At 49.8% G+C, this 25,951-nt stretch overlaps 2 protein-coding genes across 4 annotated transcripts in view; both read left to right on the top strand.

The window, feature by feature from the left end:
• COPA (COPI coat complex subunit alpha) overlaps positions 1-13,030 on the top strand; it is a 45,606-nt gene extending 32,576 nt beyond the window's left edge. Inside the window, exons 18-34 of one of the 3 annotated variants that reach the window (XM_032845668.1) lie at positions 3,666-3,828; positions 3,930-4,076; positions 5,184-5,373; positions 5,494-5,589; positions 6,953-7,041; positions 7,229-7,352; positions 8,360-8,449; positions 8,629-8,738; positions 9,121-9,198; positions 9,359-9,427; positions 9,976-10,112; positions 10,344-10,530; positions 10,617-10,727; positions 11,058-11,219; positions 11,815-12,009; positions 12,284-12,348; positions 12,382-13,030. In XM_032845668.1, the coding sequence (XP_032701559.1) occupies positions 3,666-3,828; positions 3,930-4,076; positions 5,184-5,373; positions 5,494-5,589; positions 6,953-7,041; positions 7,229-7,352; positions 8,360-8,449; positions 8,629-8,738; positions 9,121-9,198; positions 9,359-9,427; positions 9,976-10,112; positions 10,344-10,530; positions 10,617-10,727; positions 11,058-11,219; positions 11,815-12,009; positions 12,284-12,343 (2,008 nt within the window). In that variant the 3' untranslated portion in view covers positions 12,344-12,348; positions 12,382-13,030. The other 2 variants (XM_032845667.1, XM_032845669.1) reach the window with 2 other exon arrangements.
• A 3,683-nt stretch (positions 13,031-16,713) lies between these two features.
• On the top strand, positions 16,714-22,785 carry PEX19 (peroxisomal biogenesis factor 19). The gene is made up of 8 exons (XM_032845696.1): positions 16,714-16,819; positions 18,211-18,320; positions 18,741-18,906; positions 19,346-19,431; positions 20,106-20,267; positions 21,050-21,226; positions 21,453-21,497; positions 21,664-22,785. The coding sequence occupies exons 1-8, from the start codon at positions 16,750-16,752 to the stop codon at positions 21,745-21,747; spliced, it is 900 nt and encodes a 299-aa protein (XP_032701587.1). The 5' UTR covers positions 16,714-16,749; the 3' UTR covers positions 21,748-22,785.
• The last annotated feature ends 3,166 nt before the right edge of the window (positions 22,786-25,951 follow it).

Below are 25,951 nucleotides of genomic sequence, written 5' to 3'. Positions count from 1 at the left end.
TTATTCGACAGAGATCACAAGTAGACAGAGAGGCAGGCAGAGAGAGACTTTTATCCATTTTTAAAATGAGTTATCTTTGTTAATTTTAGGAGTTCTTCGTATATTTGCGAGTGCATCCTTTGTCAGGGCTACGTGTTGCAAATCTTAATGTCTCTTCCCTTCTCTAGCTTATCTTCTGATTCTCTTCATGATACCCTTTAATGAACAGATGTTCTTACGTTAATATAGTTGGATTTATGAATCTTAAACATTTTATGGGTGTTGGGTTTGGTATCTTCTCTAAGAAATCTCAGTCGACTCCAAGGTTATGAAGGCACCATTTCATAGTCTCTTACAGGAACTTCAGAATCCTGTTTTCCATACCTAGGACTGTGGTCCACCTGAAGTTGGTGTTTGTGTGTGGTATGGGGTACCGGGAGCTCAGTCTCTCAGTTTTCCTTACGGCCACTCGGCGGCGCCAGTGTCATTTACTGGAAAGATCCGTCTCTACCCCCTCATTCAGCCGTGTCATCTCTGTCACATATGAATCACGTTTCCAAAAATGCAAGGACCTATTTCCTGTGATAGGTGTGTTGATCTCTGATCTCATTCTCTCTCAAAGTATTACAGCTCTAGGAGTTTCCGCATCTGCTAAAGCATCCCCAAATCCTTCCCACTTTAATTTTTTAAGTTATTAGGCTATTTTCTAATTACCTTTGCCTTGAAAAGGCAAATTTTCAAATTTTTTTTGCCTTGAAAAAGTATGTTAGAATCAGCTGGGCACCTGGGTGGCTCAGAGGGTTAAGCATCTGCTTTTGACTCAGGTCATGGTCCTGGGGTCCTGGAATCGAGTTCCGCATGGGGCTCCCTGCTCAGCGGGGAGCCTGCTTCGCTCTCTGCCCCTCCCCCTGCTTGTGCTGTCTCTCTCTCTCTTTCTTAAATAAATAAAATCTTCAAAAAAAAAAAAAAAAAACAATGAACTTGTGAAATTCCATGCAAAATAAAACCAATAATCAAAACACTTTTGCCATTTTGGGTGGGATTGCATTGGATCTGTTTGTCATTTGGGGCCTAATTGACATCTTTACAATATTAAATTTCCTGATCTGTGAACATGATGTAGTGACTCTTCATTTATTTAGATGCTCTAAAACCTCTTTCGGTAAAGTTTATAATTTTCTTCATAGAGATCTTGCTTTTCCTTATTCTTAGGCCCTTGGTAGTTTTCAATGCAATTTGTAAGTCGATAGTATCCATTTAAAAATTTAATTCTCTTATTTTTTATGGTATTTAAAAATGCAGTTTTTAAATTGGTTTTATCTCAGAGTCCTTGCTAGATTTATATTATTTTTAGTAATTTGTCTTTTTTTTTCCCCCCCACAAACAATCATAGCATCTGTGGGTAATAATGGTTTGTTTCTTCTTTTCCAGTACTTCTACTTTCATGTGTTTTGCTTTCCCTGACCAGGGTCCCCAGCACAGTGTTGAATAAACAGGTGATAGCAAACTTTTTGTCTTGTTCCAATTTAAAGAGCGAGCTTTGGGGCGCCTGGGTGGCTCAGTTTGTTAAGCATCTGACTCATGGTTTCAGCTTGGGTCGTGACCTTGGGGTTGTGAGATTGAGCCCACATCGGGCTCCGCACTCAGTGTGGAGTCTGCTTGTGATTCTGCTTAAGATTCCCTCTGCCCCTCCCCTGCTTGCACTCACTCTCTCTCCTTCTCGCTCTCAAGTAAGTGAATAAATAAAATCTTTAAGAAAAAGATCAAGCGGGGCGCCTGGGTGGCTCAGTGGGTTAAAGCCTCTGCCTTCAGCTCAGGTCATGATCTCAGGGTCCTGGGATCGAGCCCCGCATTGGGCTCTCTGCTCAGCAGGAAGCCTGCTTCCTCCTCTCTCTCTCTGTCTGCCTCTCTGTCTACTTGTGATTTCTGTCTGTCAAATAAATAAATAAATAAATCTTTAAAAAAAAAAAAAGAAAAAGATCAAGCTTTCAGTGTATGGGCATTATGGAAGTTTGTCGTAGACTTCTTTAGAGATAGCTTTTATTTATTAAGGAATTTCCTTGCTGTATCTCCAGATGAATATTAAATTTTATTAGATACTTTTCCTGCATATACTGAGGTAATTGTAGGATTTTCTCTTTTTATTGATTGGTGAATTAAATTGGTTCTTAAAAAAAGACCAGCGGGCATCTGAGTGGCTTAGTCGGTTGAGCATCTGGCTTTGGCTTGGGTTGTGATCCTAGAGTCCTGGGATTGAGCCCCACATCGGGCTGCCTGCTCAGTGGGGATCCTGCTTCTCCCTCTCCCACTTCCTCTGCTTGTGTGCATGCGTACGTGTGGCGTCTGTCTCTTTCTCTCTCTCTCTCTCTGTCATATAAGTAAATAAAATTTTAAAAAAATGGTAGACCAACATTGTATTCCTGTTACAAATCGAACTTGGTCATGATGTTTTACCCATTTCTGATATTGCTAGTTTCAGTTTGCTAGTATTTTGCTCAGGATTTTTGCATTTGTGTGTAAGTGAGATTGGCCCATGACTTTCTTTTTCTTTCTGTCCTTGTCATATTTTGGTGTTGAGGAAAGTAATACACCTTCCTCTGTTCTCTCAATGAATTTGTAATAAGATTCGGTTTAATTTTTCCTGAAATGTTGGGTAGAATTTGCCGGTGAAGTCATCCAGGCCTGGGGCTTTTTTTTAGAGAAGGATTTTTTTTATGATTTAGTTTATCTTGTGTAACAGTTATGGGACTGTAGGGATTTTCTATTTCTTTTTAGTCAGTTTGATAAAGTTTACTTTTCTTGGCATTTGATCATTTAAAAAAAAGTTTATGCCTGCCCCCATCCTGCGGGAGTTAGCATAGCAGCCCCTTTTCCATTCCTCTTCCTGCAGTTGGTCTTTTTGTCCCCATTAGCCTCATGAGAGGCTTCTCCGTTTTATTTAGCTTTTGCCTTTATTGACCGATGAACTTCTGTGTTATATTTTTGTTTTCTGTTTCTTAATTTTATGATTGATTTCATTTTTTTCCTTAAGTATGTTCTTTGATTTAGCTTTTAAAAGGATAAAAGTTTTGACTTGGGTGCTTATTGATTTTTACTACATTTTTGTTTTTTAGATTTATTAATTTTCTAATATATGTACATAGAACGCATTAGTTTTCAGTGTTTCTTCTAATACAGTGTGTGCATGTAGCATCCTGGATTATCCATCAAGTATTGTGTCAGCTGTGCCCATAAGTTTTCTAAATTTTTAGTTTTCATTCAGTTCAAACTATTTTTTGCTTTTTGTCATCTCTGTGTGTGTCAGAACTTCGCATCCCCCACTCTCCTCCTTTTACCTGTAGCTGCAGGGAAGGGTTTAACTGGCCCAGTGCCTGTAGCAGAACTTAAGATTTAACGCGCAGGCCTGGTTCCTATAGCCATGTGTGTTGGCTCTCAGAGCCGTAGCTTATGAGGAAAGATCACACCATGTACCCTATGTTTTCCTGCGTCGTACAGAAGAAGTAGTGTGGCATTTAGTTCTGCTCTCTTTTGAGTCGCTTCCCATCTGTACTATTGTGCAGACGGCCCTTGGCCAAAGAGCAGTGAGAAGAGAAAAAGTGGTGTCCTAAGCCTGTTCCAGGTCCTCACAGGCCAGGTTCCCCCCGTCACTGGGTGAAAGTGGTACCTCCTAACTCCTCCATTTGCAGGGACTATGGGATCATCCGGACTCTGGATTTACCCATCTACGTCACGCGGGTGAAGGGCAACAACGTGTATTGCCTGGACCGGGAGTGTCGTCCGCGGGTGCTCACCATTGATCCCACGGAGTTCAAGTTCAAACTGGCTTTGATCAACAGAAAATACGACGAGGTATGAAACAAGAATGCACAGTAGGGATGTGAGTGGGTCAGCACTCGTTTTTCCTTCCGAGTGACCTCTCCGTCCTGCCCTCCCCCACCCCGAATGTCTAGGTGCTGCACATGGTAAGGAATGCCAAGCTAGTCGGCCAGTCCATCATCGCTTACCTCCAGAAGAAGGGCTACCCGGAAGTGGCTCTGCATTTCGTCAAGGACGAGAAGACTCGCTTTAGTCTGGCACTTGAGTGTGGAAACATTGAGGTGAGGGAGACGTGGTCATGAGCCCCGTGTCATTGCAGAGAAGGTGAGAGGGTTAAGGTCGCATTGTGAGGATGTCATCCTGGGCTTGCTTCTTCAGCGAGTATGATGGAATTGGAGATTTTTCTAGCTGTTAGATAGAGCTGTCTTCCTATTGCTGTTTGCCCATCTCTGCTACTTCCTGTCTCTGCTTCTGCCGTAGCATTGCTACTGTTGTCACTCTCGGTCATTCTGGATTCATTAACTTCTAGAATTGGAGCAGCATCACATGGAATCTGAAAAGTCTCATTATTTACTTCACTTTTTACTTGTTGATTAGATGAAGAAGCACTTGTGAAATGTTGGGATCTAAAGGGGTGCCTACCAGCTCGGTCGGCCTCTGACTCTTGATCTCAGCTCAGGTCTGGTTCTCAGGGTCGTGAGTTCAAGCCCCTCCACTGGGTGTGGAACCTACTTAAAAATTAAATCAAATCTTAAAAGGTACTGGGACCTACAGGGTACAGGAATTATTTTTAAATGAGGAGAGGGCTTAGGTGAATTGACTTTCTAGTTCTGAATTTCTTTCTTTTGTTATTTCTTTTGTCTTTCCTAAAGCCCCTGAAGATCTTCAGACTTAGCAAGTAGCAGGAAAGGTAGCTAAGTAAGAATTGGCCCTACAGAGTCAGCAAATGGTTGGAGATGATTTTGTCATAAAAGTGAATTTTTTTTTTTAAGATTTTATTTGACAGAGATCACAAGCAGGCAGAGAGGCAGGCAGAGAGAGGAGGAGGAAGCAGGCTCCCTGCTGAGCAGAGAGCCTGACTTGGGGCTTGATCCCAGGAGCTGGGATCATGACCTGAGACAAAGGCAGAGGCTTTAACCCACTGAGCCACCCAGGCGCACCATAAAAGTGAACTTCTGAGGAGGAGGAGAATGTGATATGATTGTTTCCATGGAACGAAAGGGACTCTGGTGATAGGATTTTCAGTAGAATTAGACTGAAAGCTAGCGGTGATTACAAGTGGAGTCTGGGGGAGATTTCTGTGGAGGCGGATACTTCGACTGAAGTCCCCGGTTTTGAGTCACAGTGTCTTCCAACCTGTTAACTCTGACCCTGGGGACTTTTTTTAGATTGCTCTGGAAGCAGCCAAAGCGCTGGATGACAAGAACTGCTGGGAGAAGCTAGGAGAAGTGGCTTTGCTACAAGGGAACCACCAGATTGTGGAAATGTGTTATCAGCGCACCAAAAACTTCGACAGACTTTCTTTCTTGTACCTTATCACTGGCAACCTAGAGAAGCTTCGCAAGATGATGAAGATTGGTGAGTTCCCAGAAACCAAGGATGGGAAGAGCCGTCCTTGGCAGGGAAGGAAAGCAAACAGAGGAGAGCAAGAACTTACAAGAAAAGACCTAACTCAGTGTCTCTTTTCGACTTCTGCAGCTGAGATCCGAAAGGACATGAGTGGCCATTATCAGAATGCCCTCTACCTGGGCGACGTGTCCGAGCGGGTCCGGATCCTGAAGAACTGCGGGCAGAGTAAGTGAGCATGTGGGACTCCCCGGCTCTCTTGGGGCTTGGACTGTATTTTCTCTGGGTGGCGAATTACCCACGCGTAGGGGTGAGGTATTTCCCTTTGTTGTGAGTTTCTCCAGAGGAGACAGCGTGCTCCCGTCATGCTCAGAAGACGTTCTCCAGAGCCTGGTGGGGGTACAGCCAGAGTATTCGGTCTGGCCAAGCGCTCCGAGGAAGACAGTTAATAGTCATGGAGGGGCCGGGCAGTCGTAGCGCGTCCCGAAGCAGAGACCCTAGTAAAGACGCTTGGTCCGATGCCATTAGAGTTTGTCTTTCACTTCAAGCCAGCAGGTGTCACTCATTTACTTATTGATTTATTTTGTTTTATTTTTTTGTTTTTTTTATTTATTTTTTTAAAGATTTTATTTATTTATTTGACTGAGATCACAAGTAGGCAGGGAGGCAGCAGAGAGAGAGGAGGAAGCAGGCTCCCTGCTGAGCAGAGAGCCCGATGTGGGGCTTGATCCCAGGACCCTGAGATCATGACCTGAGACAAAGGCAGAGGCTTTAACCCCCTGAGCCACCCAGGCGCCCCTCAGGGGCATTTTCTGAGGGCCCACTGTGTACCAAGCACAGGACTAGCATTTGAGGTACACTAGGAAACAAGAAAGGTGTGAGACGTGGTTTGGGCGGAGGAGCTAAACAGTAACAGGGTCAGACTTGCCGTGTGTTGTGAGGGTGGAATCGTGACTTATTGAAGCGCTGGATGTGTGACGTGAGGAGAGGAGTCGGGGAAGATTCCAAGATTCTTGTCAGCACTGATGAGAGAACTTAAGGATAAGCAGCTGTGTTAGTTGCTTACTGCTGTGGAGCAAATCATCCCGAAGCTGAGTCTTTTAAAACAACAAATGCCGCTTACCTCAGTTTGCAGCGCTGCTTAGCTGAATGCCTCTGGCTCAGTGTCTCTCAGGAGTCTGCGATCAGGGTGTCGGCCAAGACTGCAGCTATCTCAAGGCGTGAGTGGGGGAGGCTCTCCTCCCACACTCTGCAGGGCTGCCGGCGGTCCTCAGGGCCTTGTGGGCTGCTGGCTGGGCAGTGTCCGTTTTGTGTGGGTGTCTCTTCAGGGCACCTCACAGCGTGGCGGCTGGGTTCCCTCAGAGCAGGCGATGGCCTCCAAGTGGAGGCCATGGTCTTTGTATCCTAATCTCAGAAGTAACAGCCCATCCCTTCTGCCATGTCTCGTTCATTAAAAGTGCGTCACCAAGTCCCGTCCGCACGGCAGGTGCGGGTGTGGGGGCGGATTTTGCACAGCCTTGAATCTCAGGAGGCAGGGGATGCTGGGGGACGTCTGGGAGGCTGTCTGCCACGGTGTCTGTCTCCTCTGCAGAGTCACTGGCCTACCTCACAGCTGCTACTCATGGCTTAGATGAAGAGGCTGAGAGCCTGAAGGAGACATTTGACCCAGAGAAGGAGACCGTGAGTCTTTGCTTACCTGAGTGTCTGGTTACAGGATGAACTCTGAGACCTGGGGACAGTGTAAATCTAGAGATGTTCCTCTCCCACCTGGCTCCCAGGAGAGGCAGAGAAGCAGAGGAGATCAGAGGAGGTGCGTAACCTTCCCTTCCTGACAGCTGTTTGCTTTTCACCTCCTTCCACTCTTCAGATCCCGGACGTTGACCCTAATGCCAAGCTGCTGCAGCCCCCGGCGCCCATCATGCCGTTGGACACCAACTGGCCCTTGCTGACTGTGTCCAAAGGCTTCTTTGAAGGCTCCATTGCCAGCAAGGGTAAGTGCCCGCCCCTCCGTAGTGGTTTTGTTGTTGTTTGTTTTGTGAGGAGCCGTCCCACAGAGTTCCTCAGCTTCTTCGTCCTTTCTTCTCCGTGAGCATCATGGAGCACGGAGACGCCAGTTGGAGCTACGGTACATGCTTTCAAAAATTCAATAAAAACATGATGAGATGATGAGAATTTGGAAAATAGGGGGAGAAAAGAAAGTTGTGTCGTAATCCGGGCCTTCGACAGCCGCTGTGAACACTTGGGTGCGTTTCCTTGGCTTTTCCATATGTACATGTGCAGTCTTGCTCAGTATTTCATTGTTCATGACGTACGGTCTTACGGCACCAGGGCTGCATGCAGACGTGTGCCCTGCTCTGGTTTTCTTGGCTGTGTCTCCTGGCTTGTTTTTCTTGGCTGAGAGCTTAGATACTCCCCCGAGCATCTTGGTCCCAGCCCTGCTGGTTCCTCCATCTCTCTCTTGCCCTTTGTCCCCGTGCCCTGTACACACTGTGGTGGTGGTAGCTTAGCAGAGCTCTCAGCAGGAAACTCTTCAGAATTGCTAAGTAAACAGTGGTTTAAGAGGGGCGCCCGGATGGCTCAGTCAGTTGCGTGTCTGCCTTTGGCTCGGATTATGCTGCTGGAGTCTCAGGATCGAGCCCCACATTGGGCTCCATGCTCAAGGGGGAGTCTGCTTCTCTCTCTCCCTCTGTCTCTCCCCCTTACGTGTTCGAGCTCACACACGTCTCTCTCGCTTTCAAATAAATAAAATCTTCTAAGAAAATGCTTGAAGAGACAGATTTTAGTAGCAGGAAGGCCTTTCTATCTCCCTTTCATTCCCTCTCTTTGAAACCTACTGCAAGTTAGCATAGCAGATATACTATAAAAACAAACAAACAGGAACTTTAAGTGGACGGAGCCTTGGCACCTGCTTTTGCGAGGCCGCAGCTTGCCCGCAGAAAGGGCAGATCTCAGACTTGCCAACCACACCGAGCTCCTTTTGTTCCTTCTCTCTGTGCAGGCAAGGGGGGCGCGTTGGCCGCCGACATTGACATCGACACTGTTGGCACCGAGGGCTGGGGAGAGGATGCGGAGCTGCAGCTGGACGAAGGTAAGAGCACACATCTCGGACTGTCCTGGCAGGATGGTTGCCTGGGTGGGGGCTGGGTTGTGGGCCGGCCCTGCAGGGTTCCAGACCGTGGGACCCACAAAGATCCTAGCATTATGCTTTCTTTGGGCTAAGATTGTGTCACTCTGCAAATCCACTTTGAGCCTGGATTTTCCTTACAGACGGGTTTGTGGAGGCTGCAGAAGGTCTGGGGGACGATGGTCTTGGCAAGGGACAGGAAGAAGGAGGCGGCTGGGATGTCGAAGAGGACCTGGAGCTCCCTCCTGAGCTGGTGCGTGGGGTTCTCACCCTTAGAAGGCTCCCTCTGCTTCTTCCTGTGCCAGCTGCCATCCTTACCGCCCCCGGCCTGTCCTGAGGTTCTCAAAAGGCAGGGGGTCTAGACCCTCCTGGTCTGATGCCTGTCTCCATTTGAAAGAAGGAGATAATCAGGTTGTGCCCATAGCAGCTTATGAAAAGGCAGCAGGCTTTGTTGTCTGAATTGGAGCTTTTGGTTTTTGTTACTGGCGGAGCTGCTCCTGTTTTGAAGGTCTTCTCCCACAACCGTCCCCATTCCTCCCCAGTGGAATCCGGGAACCGGGTAAAGGGCAGTGTTCAGACTTACCAGGGCAAGTGCTTGAACGGCTTACAAAATGACTGACCTGTTTTCCTCCTAGGATATAGCCCCTGGAGCCGCTGGGGGCGCCGAGGACGGGTTCTTTGTGCCCCCCACCAAGGGAACCAGCCCGACTCAGGTACGCCGGGAAGCACCGCCGCGTGGGCGTGGCTGGTCTGAGCTGGCCGTGCCGCACTAACGTGTGGAGACTGTGCTCTTCTGCTGTGATGCGGAGTGGAGTAGTCCAGGAGGAGAAAGGGCGAAGAGTCACTTGGCTGGGGTTTTCTGTTTCTTGGTAGATCTGGTGCAATAACTCTCAGCTTCCAGCCGATCACATCCTGGCGGGCTCTTTTGAAACAGCCATGCGGGTAAGTCTTAGAGCAACGCTGGCTCTCCTTGTGGGCTCTTGGGGACCTCGCTCAGGGTCCTCAGGGAGGTGGCTGACTCCTCTTAACCAAATGGAAATGAACCTGCCCACAAGGGCAAAGGTGTGTCTTTATCTTGGAAACCCTCCTCTGGCCTAAGGAGACTTGCCTCCCGAGGCCTTCCTCTTGCTTTCCGTTTGGCTCAGTAATCTCTTCAGGCAGATTCCACCAGACACCTTCCCCCATGCGTAGTGTGTTCTCGGGCTCGCGTCAGTGAAGTCAGCACCCCTCACGAACAGGTGTGTGAAACACTGAACCATGCATTACGCGGACAGTAGCTACAGATGCAGCAGCCACAAACCTTTCCTCTGTCGACAGCGTGTCAGGCACCGTCCTAAGTGCTTTATAGGTGTTACTGAAAGCGGTGGGTCCTGTAAGAAGTGTAATTTACAGATGAGGAAACAAGCGCGGAGCAGCTAGTAAGCACCTTGCCCAGGGTCAGCTCGTTTCTCAGGAGTCAGTTTTTGTGTTGCTTTCCTCCTGTATTCCAGCTTCTTCACGACCAAGTGGGGGTCACCCAGTTTGGCCCTTACAAGCAGCTGTTCCTGCAGACCTTTGCCCGCGGCCGTACCACCTACCAGGCCCTGCCCTGCCTGCCCTCCATGTATGGCTATCCTAATCGCAACTGGTAAGGCCCCCTGCGCCTGACTTCTGCTCTCTTCCAGCTTGGGGTAGGTACTTCCGATGGTCGCCTGGGGACAGTTAACTCCGTCCCAGAGCTGAGGTTTCCTAGTAGGAAGAGAACTTCGGCTTGATGCTCCATGTGGCTTGGTTTATACACCTGTGTGCGGTTCCCCCTCCTGCTTCCCCCGTTGAGTCCCGGTTATCCTGTCTTCTTCCTGCTTCTCCTCGCTCACAGGAAGGATGCAGGGCTGAGGAACGGTGTGCCGGCCGTGGGCCTGAAGCTGAATGACCTCATCCAGCGGCTGCAGCTCTGCTACCAGCTCACCACAGTGGGCAAGTTTGAGGAGGCTGTGGAGAAGTTCCGCTCCATTTTGCTCAGCGTGCCTCTTCTCGTGGTGGACAACAAACAGGAGATTGCGGAGGTAGGAGGCGCAGCCGCTTGTTCTAGTCCTGGGCTCACCCGCAGCCTTGCCTCTGCGCCGTGACCTTGCTTCTCCCCCCTCTGCAGGCCCAGCAGCTCATCACCATCTGCCGTGAGTACATCGTGGGTCTGTCCATGGAGATAGAGAGGAAGAAGCTGCCCAAAGAGACTCTGGAGCAGCAGAAGCGCATCTGCGAGGTACGATCTCTGGGCCTCTGCATGTACACAGGTGTCCTCCCCTCTCCCGTCCAGTAGGTCTGAATTCTTGACTTCTCAACCCAGATTTCGGCCTGGGGAGTAAGAGATTTGAGCCCACTTCTGTGAGGAGAGAATGTATTTTTCTGCCCCTCTTCATTGCATCAGGCCTCCACACCCAGGGGGCAGAAGGCTCCCTCTGCCGCGTCGTCAGTCCTGTGTTTGTTTGCTTGGCGTCATGTTTAATGCACGCGCAGCAGCCTCGAAATGATCTGTTGATCTGTGAAGCTGTGTGGCCCCAGCCTGGCATTTGTCCTTCCTCCTGTCCGCCAGATGGCCGCCTACTTCACCCACTCGAACCTGCAGCCGGTGCACATGATCCTGGTGCTGCGGACGGCCCTCAACCTCTTCTTCAAGCTCAAGAACTTTAAGACAGCCGCCGCCTTTGCTCGGCGCCTCTTAGAACTTGGGCCCAAGCCGGAGGTGGCTCAGCAGGTAGATGGGAACCCCTGTCAGCGTGAAGGAATCGGGTCTCTTATGTGGAGGGAGTAGGAGACCCAGGCCCTGGCCTCTGAAGCAGAGCTCGGAGGAACAGCCGGCCTTGTCACGTAGCAGCGTGCACGCCTCCTTCTGCCCCTGGAAAGTGAACTTCAAACTCATTCGGCCGCGCTGCAGGTGTAAGAGCGACCTGCTCCCTAGAATACCTCCTGCCTTCTGTGCCTAAGCCCTTCCACCCGTTAGGGCCACCGCTAACCCGACACACACGTGCGGCTACTTGTGTTCTCTAGAAGCGTTCCTCTCGGGCGGTCGAAGCCAGTCTTACTCCCTTGAGTCCTGACCCTGATAATTCCCGGACTTAGAAGAGGAATATGGGTCTCAGTCCGTGGAACCACTTTGGTATTGAGAAGGGGACGTCCTGACAGAGCAGGAGCGGTGATTGTGACCCTCCGCACGCGTCCTGCGTGAAGGACACACTCTGTGTTCACTCAGGATGGTTGCATCTTGAATCAGAAACTCTTCAGTCATGGTGCTGAGATCATTTGAGTTGTGGTTCAGTCCTCTTAAATAAAATATTCCTTCCCTCCCTCAGACCCGCAAAATTCTGTCTGCCTGTGAGAAGAACCCCACAGATGCCTACCAGCTCAATTACGACATGCACAACCCTTTTGACATCTGTGCTGCATCCTATCGGCCCATCTACCGTGGAAAGCCAGTGGAGAAGTGTCCGCTCAGCGGGGCCTGCTATTTCCCGGAGTTCAAGGGTCAAATCTGCAAGGTCACTACAGTAAGTACTGTCTTCTAGAAATGCATCCAGGATTTTGAGGGAAGAGGAAAGGGAAAGAAGCACGTGGGTCCTTTTTTCCTCCTGTATTTGCCTGTAGCTCCTTGAGGCAGTGATACTGAAGAAAGCTGGAGCTTCTCCCCGTGCTGTTTACTGATCAGTAACAGATGTTAACAACGAGTCCTGCTGTATGCCCTGAAGAGTGGAGGGAGTAAGCTTTCTCGGCTTTTCACCCTCACAAATCTCTAATTTTTTTCCTCTGTTTCCTTTTCCACAGGTGACAGAGGTCGGCAAAGACGTCATTGGTTTAAGGATCAGTCCTCTGCAGTTCCGCTAAGGCCCCCTTTGGTGTGTGCAGGTCAATCACCCTATTTTCCTTCGGAGAATTAGTCTCTGTCCTTCCAGCTCCTCCTTCCTCAACTACCCTTCAGATCATTGACATTTAGCTCTCCTGCCCTAAGACCTAGTGTCCCTTTCTCTTCTTCTGTGGCTAATCAAAATGTCTACACTTGACTATTTGTCCTCTCCTCAAGGGTGACTACAGTTGTGGTCGCTGTTGGCCTTGCCTTCCCAGCTTCGATCGTTCAAGGAACAAATGAAAACTTGGTGGCACACATTTGCTTACCGAATTCCTTTACTACTTATCCTTTCCCTCCCCACTGTCTTTTTATTTTCTTTGGGAAAGAAGCAGGATGTAATAAATGAGATCAGCCAGAGCAAACTCTTAGCCATCCCCCATTTCCCTCGGACATTTAAACTCCCAGACAAGTACCCTCTGTGTGCCCAGAAACTTAAAATCTGGGGAGAAACTTGTTTTCCAGAAATGCATGTCACCTTTTACTGATTTGTTCTTTATAGCCATTGTTCTTGTGCTTTGTTTCTCACCCCTTAATAAAGTAAATTTCTAAGAGTTTTGTGATCCCATTTGTTTCCGGGACACCCTCATGTTCCTGCTCCGTGTGGCTGCCTCACCAAAGCGGACAGCTTTTTTTTGTAATCATACAATTAAAATTACTTACTTAGAGTTACTTGTTATTGACGTTACTTTTGTAAGTAACAAATGCCCTGTCTTTTTTTTTAAAAAGCACGTATTGTTCATTTATTGAACTGTGAGAACGTAGAAGGCAAGTAGCTCCCCTGTTCCATGACTGACGACAGTGCCCTTTCCCACTTCTGCTAGTTAGAGCCAGACTGAGCACCTACAACCCACCTTTCCTACTTGTCTCTGTTCTAGATGTTTTACAGTAATAGACAAGTGTAAGATTAATAAGTAATACGTTATGTTACAACTGTTACCTTGGCAACCGTGGTAGTTTGCTTGTCATGTGCTAAGACTACACTGGATAGAGTGACATCCTGTGCCTGTGTTGAGAGTTTGTACTTTTTATTCATTTTAAACTCATGTTTTCAATAAACAGTATATTCATTCATGTAGTTCAAAACTCAGTAAAGGTAAAAAGCTATTCTGTGACATCTTTCTTCCACTCTTTTCATCAACTGCCCAGTCCTGCAGTTACCTTCCTGCAGACAGGGAGCCGCTCTTGGCATCCTTGTATGCTTCAGCGGCTTGTGTGTCTACGGACAGACAGACATATGTCCTTCCCCGTTCCCTGCTACGCATACACGACGCGTGCCACTAAATGACTGCACCTTGTTAGTTGTATCATGTACTGCATTTGAGATATTTCTCTATATCGTATGTTAGGTTCTCTCTTTTCTTTTTTTACTTCTCTGCATAGTGTACCATTGTATGATTTAGTTCATAGAAGTTGCCTTCTTTGTTGGTGGGTGTTTAGATTGTTTTCAATCTTTTTTTTTTTTTTTAATATTTTATTTATTTATCAGAGAGAGAGAGCACAGGCAGACAGAGTGGCAGGCAGAGGCAGAGGGAGAAGCGGGCTCCCTGCTGAGCAAGGAGCCCGATGTGGGGCTCAATCCCAGGACGCTGGGATCATGATCTGAGCCGAAGGCAGCTGCTTAACCAACTTAGCCACCCAGGCGTCCCGATTGTTTTCAATCTTTATTATAAAAAGAATGCTGCAGTGAATGACTTGAACATACATTGTACAGTTTGGGGAAATGTGTCTGTAGGATAAACTCCTCGAGATGGAATTCCTGCACCAAAGAGCACAGGCCTTGATATTTTTTTAGCTTTAAGAGCTGCTTGCTTAAACTTCCTATCCCCAAACAAAACCTGCCTTCTCAAAAATTTGCATACTTTTTGATGACACTCTTTCAAGTTGTCAACATTCTTTCTGTAAACATAGTAAGTTGGTGATAAATTTTGGCAAAAAAAATTCTTGCAAGTTTAAAAGTTAAATTATAAAACTAACTTTGCACACAAACTATTCTGAACAGGGGTATATAAAAGAAGGACAGTCCATGCCTGAAGCTCATGTTATTGGGGAAACAAAATGGATATATGTAAGATAATTGTGAATATCAGGCAAGAATATGAAGTTGGTCGGGGCGCCTGGGTGGCTCAGTGGGTTAAAGCCTCTGCCTTCGGCTCAGGTCATGATCCCGGGGTCCTGGGATCGAGCCCCGCATTGGGCTCTCTGCTCAGCAGGGAGCCTGCTTTCTCCTCTCTCTCTCTGCCTGCCTCTCTGCCTACTTGTGATCTCTGGCCTGTCAAATAAATAAATAAAATCTTAAAAAAAAAAAAAAGAAATTGAAGTTGGTCATTAAACAGTGGAGACCCATTGAGTCCTTAATCGAGAGAATGATTCAAAGAAAATGCTGTAGGGGCGGCTGGATGGCTCAGTCAGTTAAATGTTGACTCCATCTCAGGTCTCGATCTCAGGGTCATGAGTTCAAGCCCAGTATTGGGCTCCATGCCTAGCTCCACACTAGGCTTGGAGCCCACTTTTTTAAAAAAATGCTGTAAAATACTATTTTGCAACAGTGTTCACTATACATTAGAAGGGCAGGAGGTGAATAAATATGAAGTTTTAGGAATATCATTAGTAAGAAGAGAAAAGCAGAAGCAAGTTTAAGAAATGCAAAGTGTTTGTTTTCAACTCCATGTTGTCTCAGTTACCTCCAGTATTTTCCTTATTAACATACTTGTTACCACATTACTGTAAAACTGATAGAAATACCTGTCATGTGGGCACCTGGGTGGCTCAGAGGGTTAAACCTCTGCCTTCAGCTCAGGTCATGGTCTCAGGTCCTGGGATCAAGCCCCGCATCTGCTCTCTGCTCAGCGGGGAGCCTGCTTTCTCTCCTTCCTCCCACCTGCCTCTCTTCCTACTTGTCTCTCTCTGTGTCAAATAAATAAAATCTTTTTTCAATAAATAAATAGAATTAAAAAAAATACCTGTAATGTGCTTGATAGAATGATAGTCCTATTAGAGACACGTGTGTAAGCGGTTTGGAGTTGAGCGGGGAAGCCTGGAATAGATCCTGGTATAGGTGTTGAGAAAGGGGTTAAAGGGAGGGGGTTTCCATTATAGAAGTTCAGAACTGAGAGGAACTTCAGCATTACATAGTTGCCACCTTGGGCCTTGGGTGGGGAAGTGTTTTGAACAAAGTTACAGAATTGGGAGTGGGACTTAAGGCTTCTGACTTCAGTGCAGAATGTTCTCTCCTGAGTCACACCACTTGTGCCTGGGGCAATGCAGTAGGTTTTGCACGGGTATGATTTTAAAAAATCTGTGAAGGAAAGAGGAAGGTACTTAAGCTGGTGCATGACACAGAACTCAAGTCTGTGCTCGGGAAGCCAAGGACAGAAGGTGGGAAGTGACTTCATTCACATGTAATTTCTCCCTTTTAAGCTCCATAGCACTTGATCCTTCGTTTATGACCTCTGCCGCGTACCATCCTTGCCGCCTGTCGGACCCCACCTCCAGCCCAGTCCCTGGGCCGCTGTTTTACAGCAGGGGCTGGGCCTGCCTGGCCTCTCCCTCCGCTGTGCCCGGCACAGGATCCTAAACAGTGGATGCCCTCCAAGGGCTAAAGTGGGCTTGCGTCCGAGGGGTTCTGACCCGTGTGAAGAGGAGGGGAGGCATGTGTAGAGTTGCCCCTTTCTGCGCCTCTCCCAGCCTCCCGGGGTTGGAGGGTGGGTTCCGCCTGGAGAAAAGGAAATGCTTCAGGGAAGGCAGCTCTACCACGACTACATTTGAATCGTCCGCCGGCTCGCTCCAGGGCCCCAGGCCGGCTTTTTCGGCCTGAGTGGCTTCAGCTGACACTGGGTTCTAAGTTCCGAGGTCTGTGTCCTTCAGTCTGGCCGTCCTGACGGGGAACAGGCGGTGACAGGGAGTCGCCGGACTCGTCAGGGTCCGGGCGGGCGAAGAGCGGCCCGCGAGCGTCTCCCGCAGGCCCCGGCCCGGGAGCGGAGAACCCGGCAGGGACGGTCCTTGCCGGCGCGGCGGCGGCGGGGAGACAGGAAGCCGGGGGAGTAACTGTACGGAATGCCGGAGTGCGTCAAGTCTTAGGGAAACCGTGAAAGAGCTCCTTCTCTGGATAATGCGAGAAGTTGAAATAAAGGAAGCCGGGCTACTGAGTAACCTGGCAGAAGTTAACAGCAGGTGCCACTCCGTTAGTTCAACTGTTCCTGGCTCGAAGGGAGGAAAACAAACACAAAAACAAAAACAACCCACAAAACTTCCTGTCCCTTTAAAAATGGCGGCTCCGCACCGACCTGCACTGCTATTGGTCGCAGGAGGGGAAGGGGCGGGGATCGAGGGGCGGGGCGCAGTAGCCTAGGAGACCCGCCTCCTACGGCAAGCCGGAGAGAGCAAGATGGCCGCTGCCGAGGAGGACTGTGGTGCTGGGGCCGACGCTGACCGGGAATTGGAAGAGCTCCTGGAAAGTAAGAGCTCGTTATGGGAGAGGCCCGACGGGGGCGTTTGTAAGGACTCATTCGAGAGTAAACTGAACCTGAGATATTGGGGGCGGAGCGGGAGAGGCTCTCCAAAATGTTGGCCGGGGGCGGAGGGTCAGCCTGCGACTCCGAGGAAGATCTGCGGGTCACGCTCTCCTTCCTCCGCGGCGGGAGCTAGGGAGCCACCATGGGCCCCTGCACCTGTCAGACCGTTGGTCTCCGGGCCGGAGGGAAAGCGGTAACGCACCGGCCGGCGTGTCACGGTCCGACCCGAGCTCCCCTTGCTCTAGATGAGCAGCTTCCTTCCCGCCAGCCGCAGCGTTCGGTCCTCGGTGGCCCGCGACCCCGGCGCTCACCGACTGCTTGCTTGAAGTGTCGGCGAGCCCGTGGCGCGGCCTTCTGTGCGCTGTCCTCTCCTCACTCGTCTTCCGCCAGGCCTGCCGCCTTTTCCTCAGCGGGCCCCACGCCGGTTCTTTCACCGGTCAGAGCTCAAGCCCACCCCCTTCTGCGGCCTTGGGGCAGACAGTTCACCCTCCTCAGAGAGGCGGAAGGTTCTTTTCTTCCTTAGCCCTGACCTCCGCTGCTCTGTTGGCCGCTTGCCCGCCGTGGGCCGTGCCCTCCCCCCTAGTCCGGGCAGGCGGGTGGGGGTAGGGACTCGGGTTGTTGAGGGCAGAGGTGAGAGTCGGTGTTGTCTCTTGCCCAGTCACAGACCTGTGGGGAGGTGGAGGATGTGCAGAAGTGAGGCGTGCCAGGCGACCGTGTGGATCGGCGCCCAGCTGCGGAGAGACCCGAGGGAGCTCTGGGAGCTTGGCCCGGGGTGGGCTGAATCGCAGGATGAGGGAAGGGAGTTGAATGCTCCCCTGGGCGTAGAGCAGAGCGCGCGGGCCCTCAGTCGGTGCTAGTACCCGACCCATGGGAGGCTGGGAGGAGCATCATGTGGCTTCTGCTTTCTTGCCACAAATTAATCCCTCGATGGCTCCAGAGTGAGTTCACGGGGTATGGATGTCTGTGCTCTGTGCTCCTCTTGGATCCGTGTATGGGATTTCTGGGGAATCATTAGATGTGGCAAGGGAGGCACTCTGTGGAGGGAGAGGTCTTTGCAGAGCTTTTCACTCCCCCCCCCCCCAGCTCTGAGAGAGATGCCTCTTCCACCTTGAGGGATTTCTTCCCCTTTGATCACATAAATTGGGTAATGAGGAGGGAAGTGGGAAGCTTATTGAGGGGGGGCCCAGGAGAGGGAGACAAAAAAAAAAATTAGGAAGGTTGGCACTTTGAAAGATTGTTCTCTTAATGCTTTGCCCAGAACTACCCCTCCCTGACCCCAGCCTTGCATCCTCATCCATCCCCCAACACACACACTATGTCTCTTGTCTCTGAAGGTGCTCTTGATGATTTCGATAAGGCCAAACCCTCCCCAGCACCCCCTCCTACTACCACGGCCCCTGATGCTTCGGGGCCCCAGAAGAGATCGCCAGGAGACACTGCCAAAGTATAAATTCCGCCCTCTTAAGGGAGGGGGAGGGGATGGGCATGCATCTCTGAGCAGAGGTGGGGACAGGCCCCTGTGGGCTGGAGTGGTCCGGGGGGAGGAGGCCCTGGCCTTACACCGCTGAGTGCTCTTTCAGGCCTCAGTCCTGGTATACAGGGACTTTTGAGGATGGACTGGTGGGATCTCGAGGAAGTTCTTTGGAAAAAAAAGTAGGTTTAAATGGTTGGTTTGGGAATGCCACCCCATACCCTTTTCTCAGTGGCCAGAAGCCTTATTTATTGTTTTCCTAAAGAGAGGTAGTTAGAATGTCCAGTGGAGGTGGGCAGGAGGGAAGCTCTGCATTTCCCAGAGCCACTGCCTGTGGCTTCTGTCAGAGCGTTGCCGAGTAAGACATGCCTTTTTGCCACCCCTTCCCTGCAGGATGCCCTCTTTGCCTCCCAAGAGAAGTTTTTCCAGGAACTGTTCGACAGCGAGCTGGCTTCCCAGGCCACTGCAGAGTTCGAGAAGGCAATGAAGGAGCTGGCTGAGGAGGAGCCCCATCTGGTGGAGCAGTTCCAGAAGCTCTCGGAGGCCGCGGGGAGAGTGGGTGAGGAGGCGCCCCAGAGGCCACGGGGAGAGTGGGAGAGGAGGTGCCCCGGGGCTGGAACACTGGGAACAAACTTCTCTGGTCTTTGTGCCCGAGAACGTGAGAACTCTCAGTAAAGCTGATAGTGCTCTCACCGCCATGGGGTGGGGCCAGGAGATGGGAAGAGGGATGGCTATAGGGCTTCAAGAAAGGAATGAGGCTGGAAAGTCCTTGAAAAGATGGTTGAAAACCAACCACTTGAAAGGTCACGGTGTTGTGGGTGTCATCTTGGAGAACAGACGGACACACGCACAGTTCTTGCAGACTGGTGAAAGTGGCTGTGAAGATGAACACAGAGGACTCAGAGACTTGGAGTGCTGGTGATCCACCAGTAAATGGTGCATATCGAGCTGGTAGGCAGTTAAAACCTGAAGACCTTGTCTTTCTTCACCTTCCTTAGGCAGTGACGCAACCTCCCAACAAGAATTTACGTCTTGCCTGAAGGAGACACTAAGTGGACTCGCCAAAAATGCCACTGATCTCCAGGTGAGGGAAAGGGGTGGGGCCCACCAGGGATCTCGCACAGGACAGCAGAGTCTCAAAAGACAGACCCTATCTCGTAGCAGGTGAAGTCTGTTCCTGCCACACTGTTTCGCTGCAGGCAAGTTTAAATAGTTCTTTCCCACCTGAAGGGGTGGTAAGCGTCCCAAGAAGGCCGTATACAGATCTTCCTCAACTGATGAATCCATCATAAGTTGGAAATGTCTTAAGTTAGAAATGCATTTCATGCAGCTACCCTGCTGAACTTCACAGCTTAGCCTCGCCTGCCTTAAACACGGTTAGAACACTTACGTGAGCCTACAGTTGGGCAAAGTCCTCTCCACACAAAGCCCATTTTCTAATATGGTATCGAGTATCTCGTGTCATTTATTGACTGCTGTGCCGAAAGTGAAAAGCAGTGGTTGTGGGGGGTGGGACGTCACCAGTGCCACAGTTGTTGACCCTGGTGACGGTGTGGCTGCCTGGGAGCCGTGGCCGCCGCCCAGCATTACAGGAGAGTATCCTCTGCATATCACCAGCCTGGGAAAAGATCCAAATTCGAGATCTGGAGTATAGATTCTACGGAATGTGCGTCCCTTTCACACCATCCTAATAAAGTTGAAAATGGTCCGCGGTCAGAGACCACCTGTATTGGCTCACCTTCTTCCTGTCCTTTCTAGAACTCAGGCATGTCAGAGGAGGAGCTGACCAAGGCCATGGAAGGGCTGGGCATGGAGGAAGGGGAGGGGGAGGGCAACATCCTCCCCATCATGCAAAGCATCATGCAGAACCTCCTGTCCAAGGACGTGCTGTACCCGTCCCTGAAGGAGATTACCGAGAAGGTTTGTGAACTTGTATTTCTGCTTTTCCTCCTGCTTGTCCGTTGCGCCAGCCCCTGTGGGCTACTGCGTGTGCCTAGAGCCTACAGAGCTAGAGAGTAACTCGAGGGCACAAGCCATCCACTCTTTTCTCCTTTGTGTGTTTGGAGCGGGAGGGTACCACACCGAAGATGTTGAAGGTGGAAGGGGCGATCCTTCAGCTCTGGTTTCTGTAAACTGGTTTCCAGCTGCTGTCCGACCAGCCCTTTCTTTTGCTGGTTTTGTGCTATGCACAGTTTAAGAGTGGTGTAAAAGATGGTCCCTGCTGTCCGGGAGCTTACAGTTTCGCTCAAGAAACAAGATACAGGAGTAGAAGCTCTTCCGTGACACAGTACTACGTGGGGTCAAGTGTCGAGTGAGCAGCGTAGACCGGGAGTCACCAGGCCAGGGTCTGGGTGGACCAAAGCCAACTCTCAAGCTAAGAATGGTTCTTACAAGTTTAAAGTTGTAAAGTCAAAACAGAAAGAAGAAACTCTGTGACAGAGCTCACTCATGGCCCGTAAGGGCTAAACTAGGGCTGTGCCGGCCTTCACCGAGAAGTGCGCCGCCCTCTGGTGACCATCCGTGCTAGCATAGCCAGTCTGGTTGGAGTCCGTGCCGCTGCTTGACACTGAACTCGCTTCTTGAGTTTTTATCTTCCTCCATGTCCTCCCCTTCCCCTTCATATTTTATTGTTTTTCATATTTAATTTCCTTTCCTCTCCGTTGTTCATTAGTTCTTCCCCACCCATTCTCTTCTTTCCTTAGTATCCAGAATGGTTGCAGAGTCACCGGGAGTCTCTTCCTCTAGAGCAGTTTGAAAAATACCAGGAACAGCACAGTGTCATGGGCAAGATATGTGAGCAGTTTGAGGCCGAGACCCCGACAGACAGCGAGGCCACTCAGAAGGCTCGTTTTGAGTTAGTGCTGGATCTCATGCAGCAGGTAAGGTCTCCTCTGCCATCTGCCCACTGGTGCTGTCTGGGTGTTCGGTGGAGGAGGGGTCTGGGAAGAATGCCACACTGCCAGACCCAGTGGAGGAGGGAGCACAAGAGAGGTCCCAAAGCCTGGTCCCCAGAAGATGGGAGAGACGCCACAGCTCAGATTCCTCTTTGGGTTGCCCTGTTGTTTTCTAGGATCTTCTGTTTCTCAAGTTCCTCTTATTTTCCAGCTACAGGATTTGGGCCATCCTCCAAAAGAACTGGCTGGGGAGATGGTGAGTATATCTTCTCCTAGATTTGAATCTGAGTCCCAAGTCTCTGGAACTCTGTAATCTTTAAAGATTTCACATGAGGCGATCACTGTGGCTTTGGGGGAGGCACCTTCGGAAGCTCTCACTTGAGGTAGGAGCAGTAATCTCAGTCCCTCCATCTCTTCTCCAGCCTCCTGGCCTCAACTTCGACCTGGATGCCCTCAATCTGTCGGGCCCACCAGGTGCCAATGGCGAACAGTGTCTGATCATGTGAAACACAGCACGTGTCTGTCACTGAGTCCCAGCCATGGGGAGCATCTGGAGTCAGCAGAACCACTGGGAGCCGAGGCAGGAGAGCCGACTCCAAGAGCAGTCTGCCTGCTGCCCTGTGTCGTCCCAGTTGACTGGGACTGTGCCATACCAGCTGAGGCTTTTACTCTGTCTTTCTAGAAACGTGGCCTATTGTGCGGGCCGTTTCTGTGGGCCCTATCCATGCGGTTTCTGCTGCTAGCAAAGGCCCAGCTACCTTCCAGGTGAAGAAAGGCATCCCTCGTGGGGCATGTACTTTCTTACCTCCCAGATAATGTTATATATGGCCACACTGATGTTCACTTTTGCATTCAGGGTCTTCGTGCCTTGTCTCTACTCCTTCTGGGACCTGGGGAGCAGAGACAGAGTCCTGGGACTCTGTATTTCTCTAGTTCTTTTGGGCAGAGCCTTTGGGATTGATGGGGAGAAACTTGGCCTGGGCTGGGACTCCAGGTCTGTCACCATGTCGTCTTGCCTTCAGACAGACCGTTACGAACTCTGTGAAGGAAAAGGAGGTGGGGGGTTTTGCATCTAATCACAGTAGGGTTGAGAGAGCAGCCCTGGGATTCTCCTCTCTTTAGGTGCTGAGCCTTCAACTCCCTGTTCCAGCTTGAGAACTCAAGTTGTTACCGTGGTTCTTTGTACAGTGCTCTGTGATCTGGGTGAAACCCGCCCTTGACCTCCTCTGCCCCCTGCCTCTCCTCATCTTTTCTCTTTTTAAACAGTCGTTTATTCCAACCCTTCTCTGGAACCCAAGCTGTGACAAAGAAGGGCCATCTTATATCCCCTCATCTGGGCCATCCACCACTCTGATTGGAAAACATACAGAATTACAGTGTCAGGTCTAGGAAATGAATGACTGTTCTTCCCCAGATACATTCTGGCTTATTTGAGACCTCTGATTTCTTTGAATCCTGTCCCTTGATTAAGCAGGTGACTTGGGAACGGGAGTGGAGTGCAGCCCCGGTCCTTTCTCTTGACTAATAAATATTCTGATTGAGGAGTGTGGCCTGTTTTTCATTCAGGTCTTTCTCGGCTCTTCCTCACTGTCTGTAAGCCGCAGTGAGGGGTGCTTGCAGACTGGTTCTGCATAATCTCACAGTGCTGGGTTCTGCCGTCACCGCCTTCCCCAGCTCAGTCTGTGCCGCACTTGGCAAAGGAGACTGAATGGCCATCTTGCCTCCTTCCCTCCCTCTGGCTGTTTCACCCTGGCAAGCCCTTCAGTTGGTACTGTACCCTAGCATTTGACATTCTTATTATTGTTAGTAATACACTGTTAACCTTTTAAATTACAGTTTGTTTGGTTTTTTTTGAGTTGACCTGGCACCTCTCCTTGCATCCATGGACCTCGGCTGCCATGTATTGGTGGGCACTCTGGTCAGGCCAGCTGGCGGTCCCGTTCAGCACTCAGAAGATGACGCACAGAGCAAGGCTACATTGGGCATCCGAGTCAGTTGGTGCTCCTGCCGTGCCACTTCCCTTGGGTAAAGCTTTTTACCCCTTAAAGTGATCCTGCATGTTCTGCGCTTTTGACAAGGAAGGAAGTGCTCTGAGGGCCTCGGGCTGTTTTGGAGTTTCCAGCCACTGTTCTTACCAGAGTGCGGAAGCGCCCCGTCTGAATCCAGGACTCCTCTTCTCTGGAGGAGGTGGGCACGGTGCAGGCGGACTTGGGACGGTGCTCACAGAGCCCGAAGGGCTAAAGTCTCCATTTGGCTCCGGCCAGAACTGGACGAGGGTACAGAGGGGAAGGGAAGAACAGAGAGGCCCCAGCCCTTGATCCACGTGCCTCCTGTACCGTAGGGGCGGCCGGCCTTAACAGATTCTCACTCCTGCTGGCCTACTCTGGAGTCGAAACAGATGCCCCAGGTCACTTCAGTTCTGTTCCCAGGCCGGGCCATTTGTTTGCATTTCGATTGAACATAAACAAATTGACCTCCAGTTGGTTAGTGTCTGTTCCCAAAGCATTATTTGACTGATTCCGGGACTTGGGGAAGGACAGAGCAGTCCTTCTCAAGCTATCTTTGGTAAAGGAGCAGGCTTTCTGCTTTACAAATACCCAGTCCTTTGTATCCTAAGACGTGTTTCCGTGACAACGGTGCAGTCCCCACAGTATGCTGCCCACCCCACGAGCTTCTGCACACCTGAACTGCCCACAGCCCTTTCAGCAGGAGAGGTCCACGGATCACGCACTGGGGTATCAGCAATGTCAGAATGCTAAAAGGTGTCTAAACACTCTCGGTTACTAATTCATCATGTCATAGACTAGTAAGAAAACTGTTCACGGACTGTACAAGTCTTTGAACCACGTTGAGTAGCACTGCTGGGCCCTCCCCAGGCTCCATAGCTCCGTCAGCCACCGGACAGTCTCAGTACCTGTTCTCTCTCACGTGAGGATTGCCTCTTGTGAACTTGCTTCTTTGGCAAGGTGTGTCGCTGTAAGGATATTTATAGTATTTTCCTAGCCTTTTCTCTTGCTTAAAAATAACCATCACAGGGTTTAGGTTCAAGCTCTATGAGGAGTTTTTAAGCTGCTCTCAAACTTTAAAGGATTTAAAGCTGCCCCTTTGTTCCAAAATATTATATGTTAGATAATAAATTTATAGTTGTTTGGATGGTTTCATGAATTAAGAATTGAATTCCTATGGAATTTGTGATAATGAGGATATTTTTCTGTGACTCTGGACCATCCTGGCAAGGGTCCCAAGAGCCCTTTGGGGCTTTGGGGAGATGGCTTTGGGGGACTTGGAGAAAACGATGGCCCACAGGAAATGAAGTTGAGATGATGGACCATATGAGAAATGATCAGAAGGCCTAGAGGAGTGAGTGTGTATTGTGCTGGAAAACCACTGGCTGACCATGTTCCTCAGGAAGGCCTGAGGACAACTTTTTTTTTAATAAAGGAAAGGCACTAATGAATGGGTCACTGGTATCTTTGAGAAGTTTAGAAGTGGCTGTCTCTGTGGGTGGAGGCTGATGGAAGGGGATGTTTAAGAGCCAGTTTCCCTTGTAGCAGTGAGGAGGATAGGGTCCTGGCACAGCCGAGGCCAAGTGGCAGCACTTACTCTCAGAAGCAGAGTGGAGGTGGCTAATGACATGTGGGTGGTCCCAGGGGCGAGATGAATGGCCAGCCAAGGATGGCACTGATTTATATCTAATTAAGAGAGATCAATAATGATTACCCAGAAGGAGGAGTCAGAAACTTCAGCGAAAAGTCAAAATTCCTTGCCCATTTTCTAGGCCTCAGACCATTCTCAGACTTGAGCTGTCAACTGAAAGTTTCCCCGATTAACTGTGTTGGGGAAAGACGACCTAATTTTTTAATTTGGAAAACAGGGATACTGGGTCGGAATTGACTCTGATACCCAGTGACCTAAAGAACCACCACAGCGCTTCCCTCCCTACACTCATCCCCTTTGCGATAGGGAGAGGTGGGCTCAGAGCAGAGTGCTCGCCCAAGTTGGCCTCACAGTGGGTCCAAAAACCCGCTTTATGGTCATTTTTTCAGTTTCCAAATGTATAATCAGAATGGACATATTTGGCAGTTGGCAGAAAGCCCCAGTCGAAGCCCCTGAAACTGTACCCCCACTTCTGCCAAGATAGAAAATAAGAAAATCGTCCTGCATTCTAGGGAAAACGGCAGTGGTAGTTCAGTGCTTAGAAAGGTAGAAGGATGCAGGGTGTGGGTTTCCTTCATTGCCTCCTAGTTTCTCCGGTCTGGCTCTTGCGGACACTGGGTTGCTGTGCCCTGCAACAGACTTCAGCAGGCAGTTGCCCTGTTGCAGTACAGCGTTGAGTGTGGTTTAGAGCCTCTGCCAGGGGTATACGGTGATGAATACGTACTTTCTGACCCTTCACAGAAAGTTCGCTGACCCTGTAATGCCGTGAATATGGTTTGCGGTACCCATCAGAAAGAAGTATCAGAAGGAATTTGCATTCAGAAGCGATGGGCACCAGTGTATTTTCACAGTCTTGATCTAGGGCTCTGTTAATTCTCCCCCATTGTCACAGTGTAGTCCAAAGGGAGCTGGATATTCTACAGAATGTCACGCTCGTGTATGCTACTCAGGAAATAAGGATATGCTAATCAGACCTGATGAAAAGACATTGTCAAGTATTTTGGATTCCTTGGTGAGACACTTAAATTCCAGGGAGTGGAAGGTAAATCCTGC

Source organism: Lontra canadensis, unplaced genomic scaffold (assembly GCF_010015895.1).
Source record: "Lontra canadensis isolate GAN:19392208 unplaced genomic scaffold, GSC_riverotter_1.0 scaffold168, whole genome shotgun sequence".
Taxonomy (NCBI): domain Eukaryota; kingdom Metazoa; phylum Chordata; class Mammalia; order Carnivora; family Mustelidae; genus Lontra; species Lontra canadensis.
The sequence above is the reverse complement of the archived record's forward strand: the minus strand, read 5'-3'. Positions and strand labels throughout refer to the sequence as shown.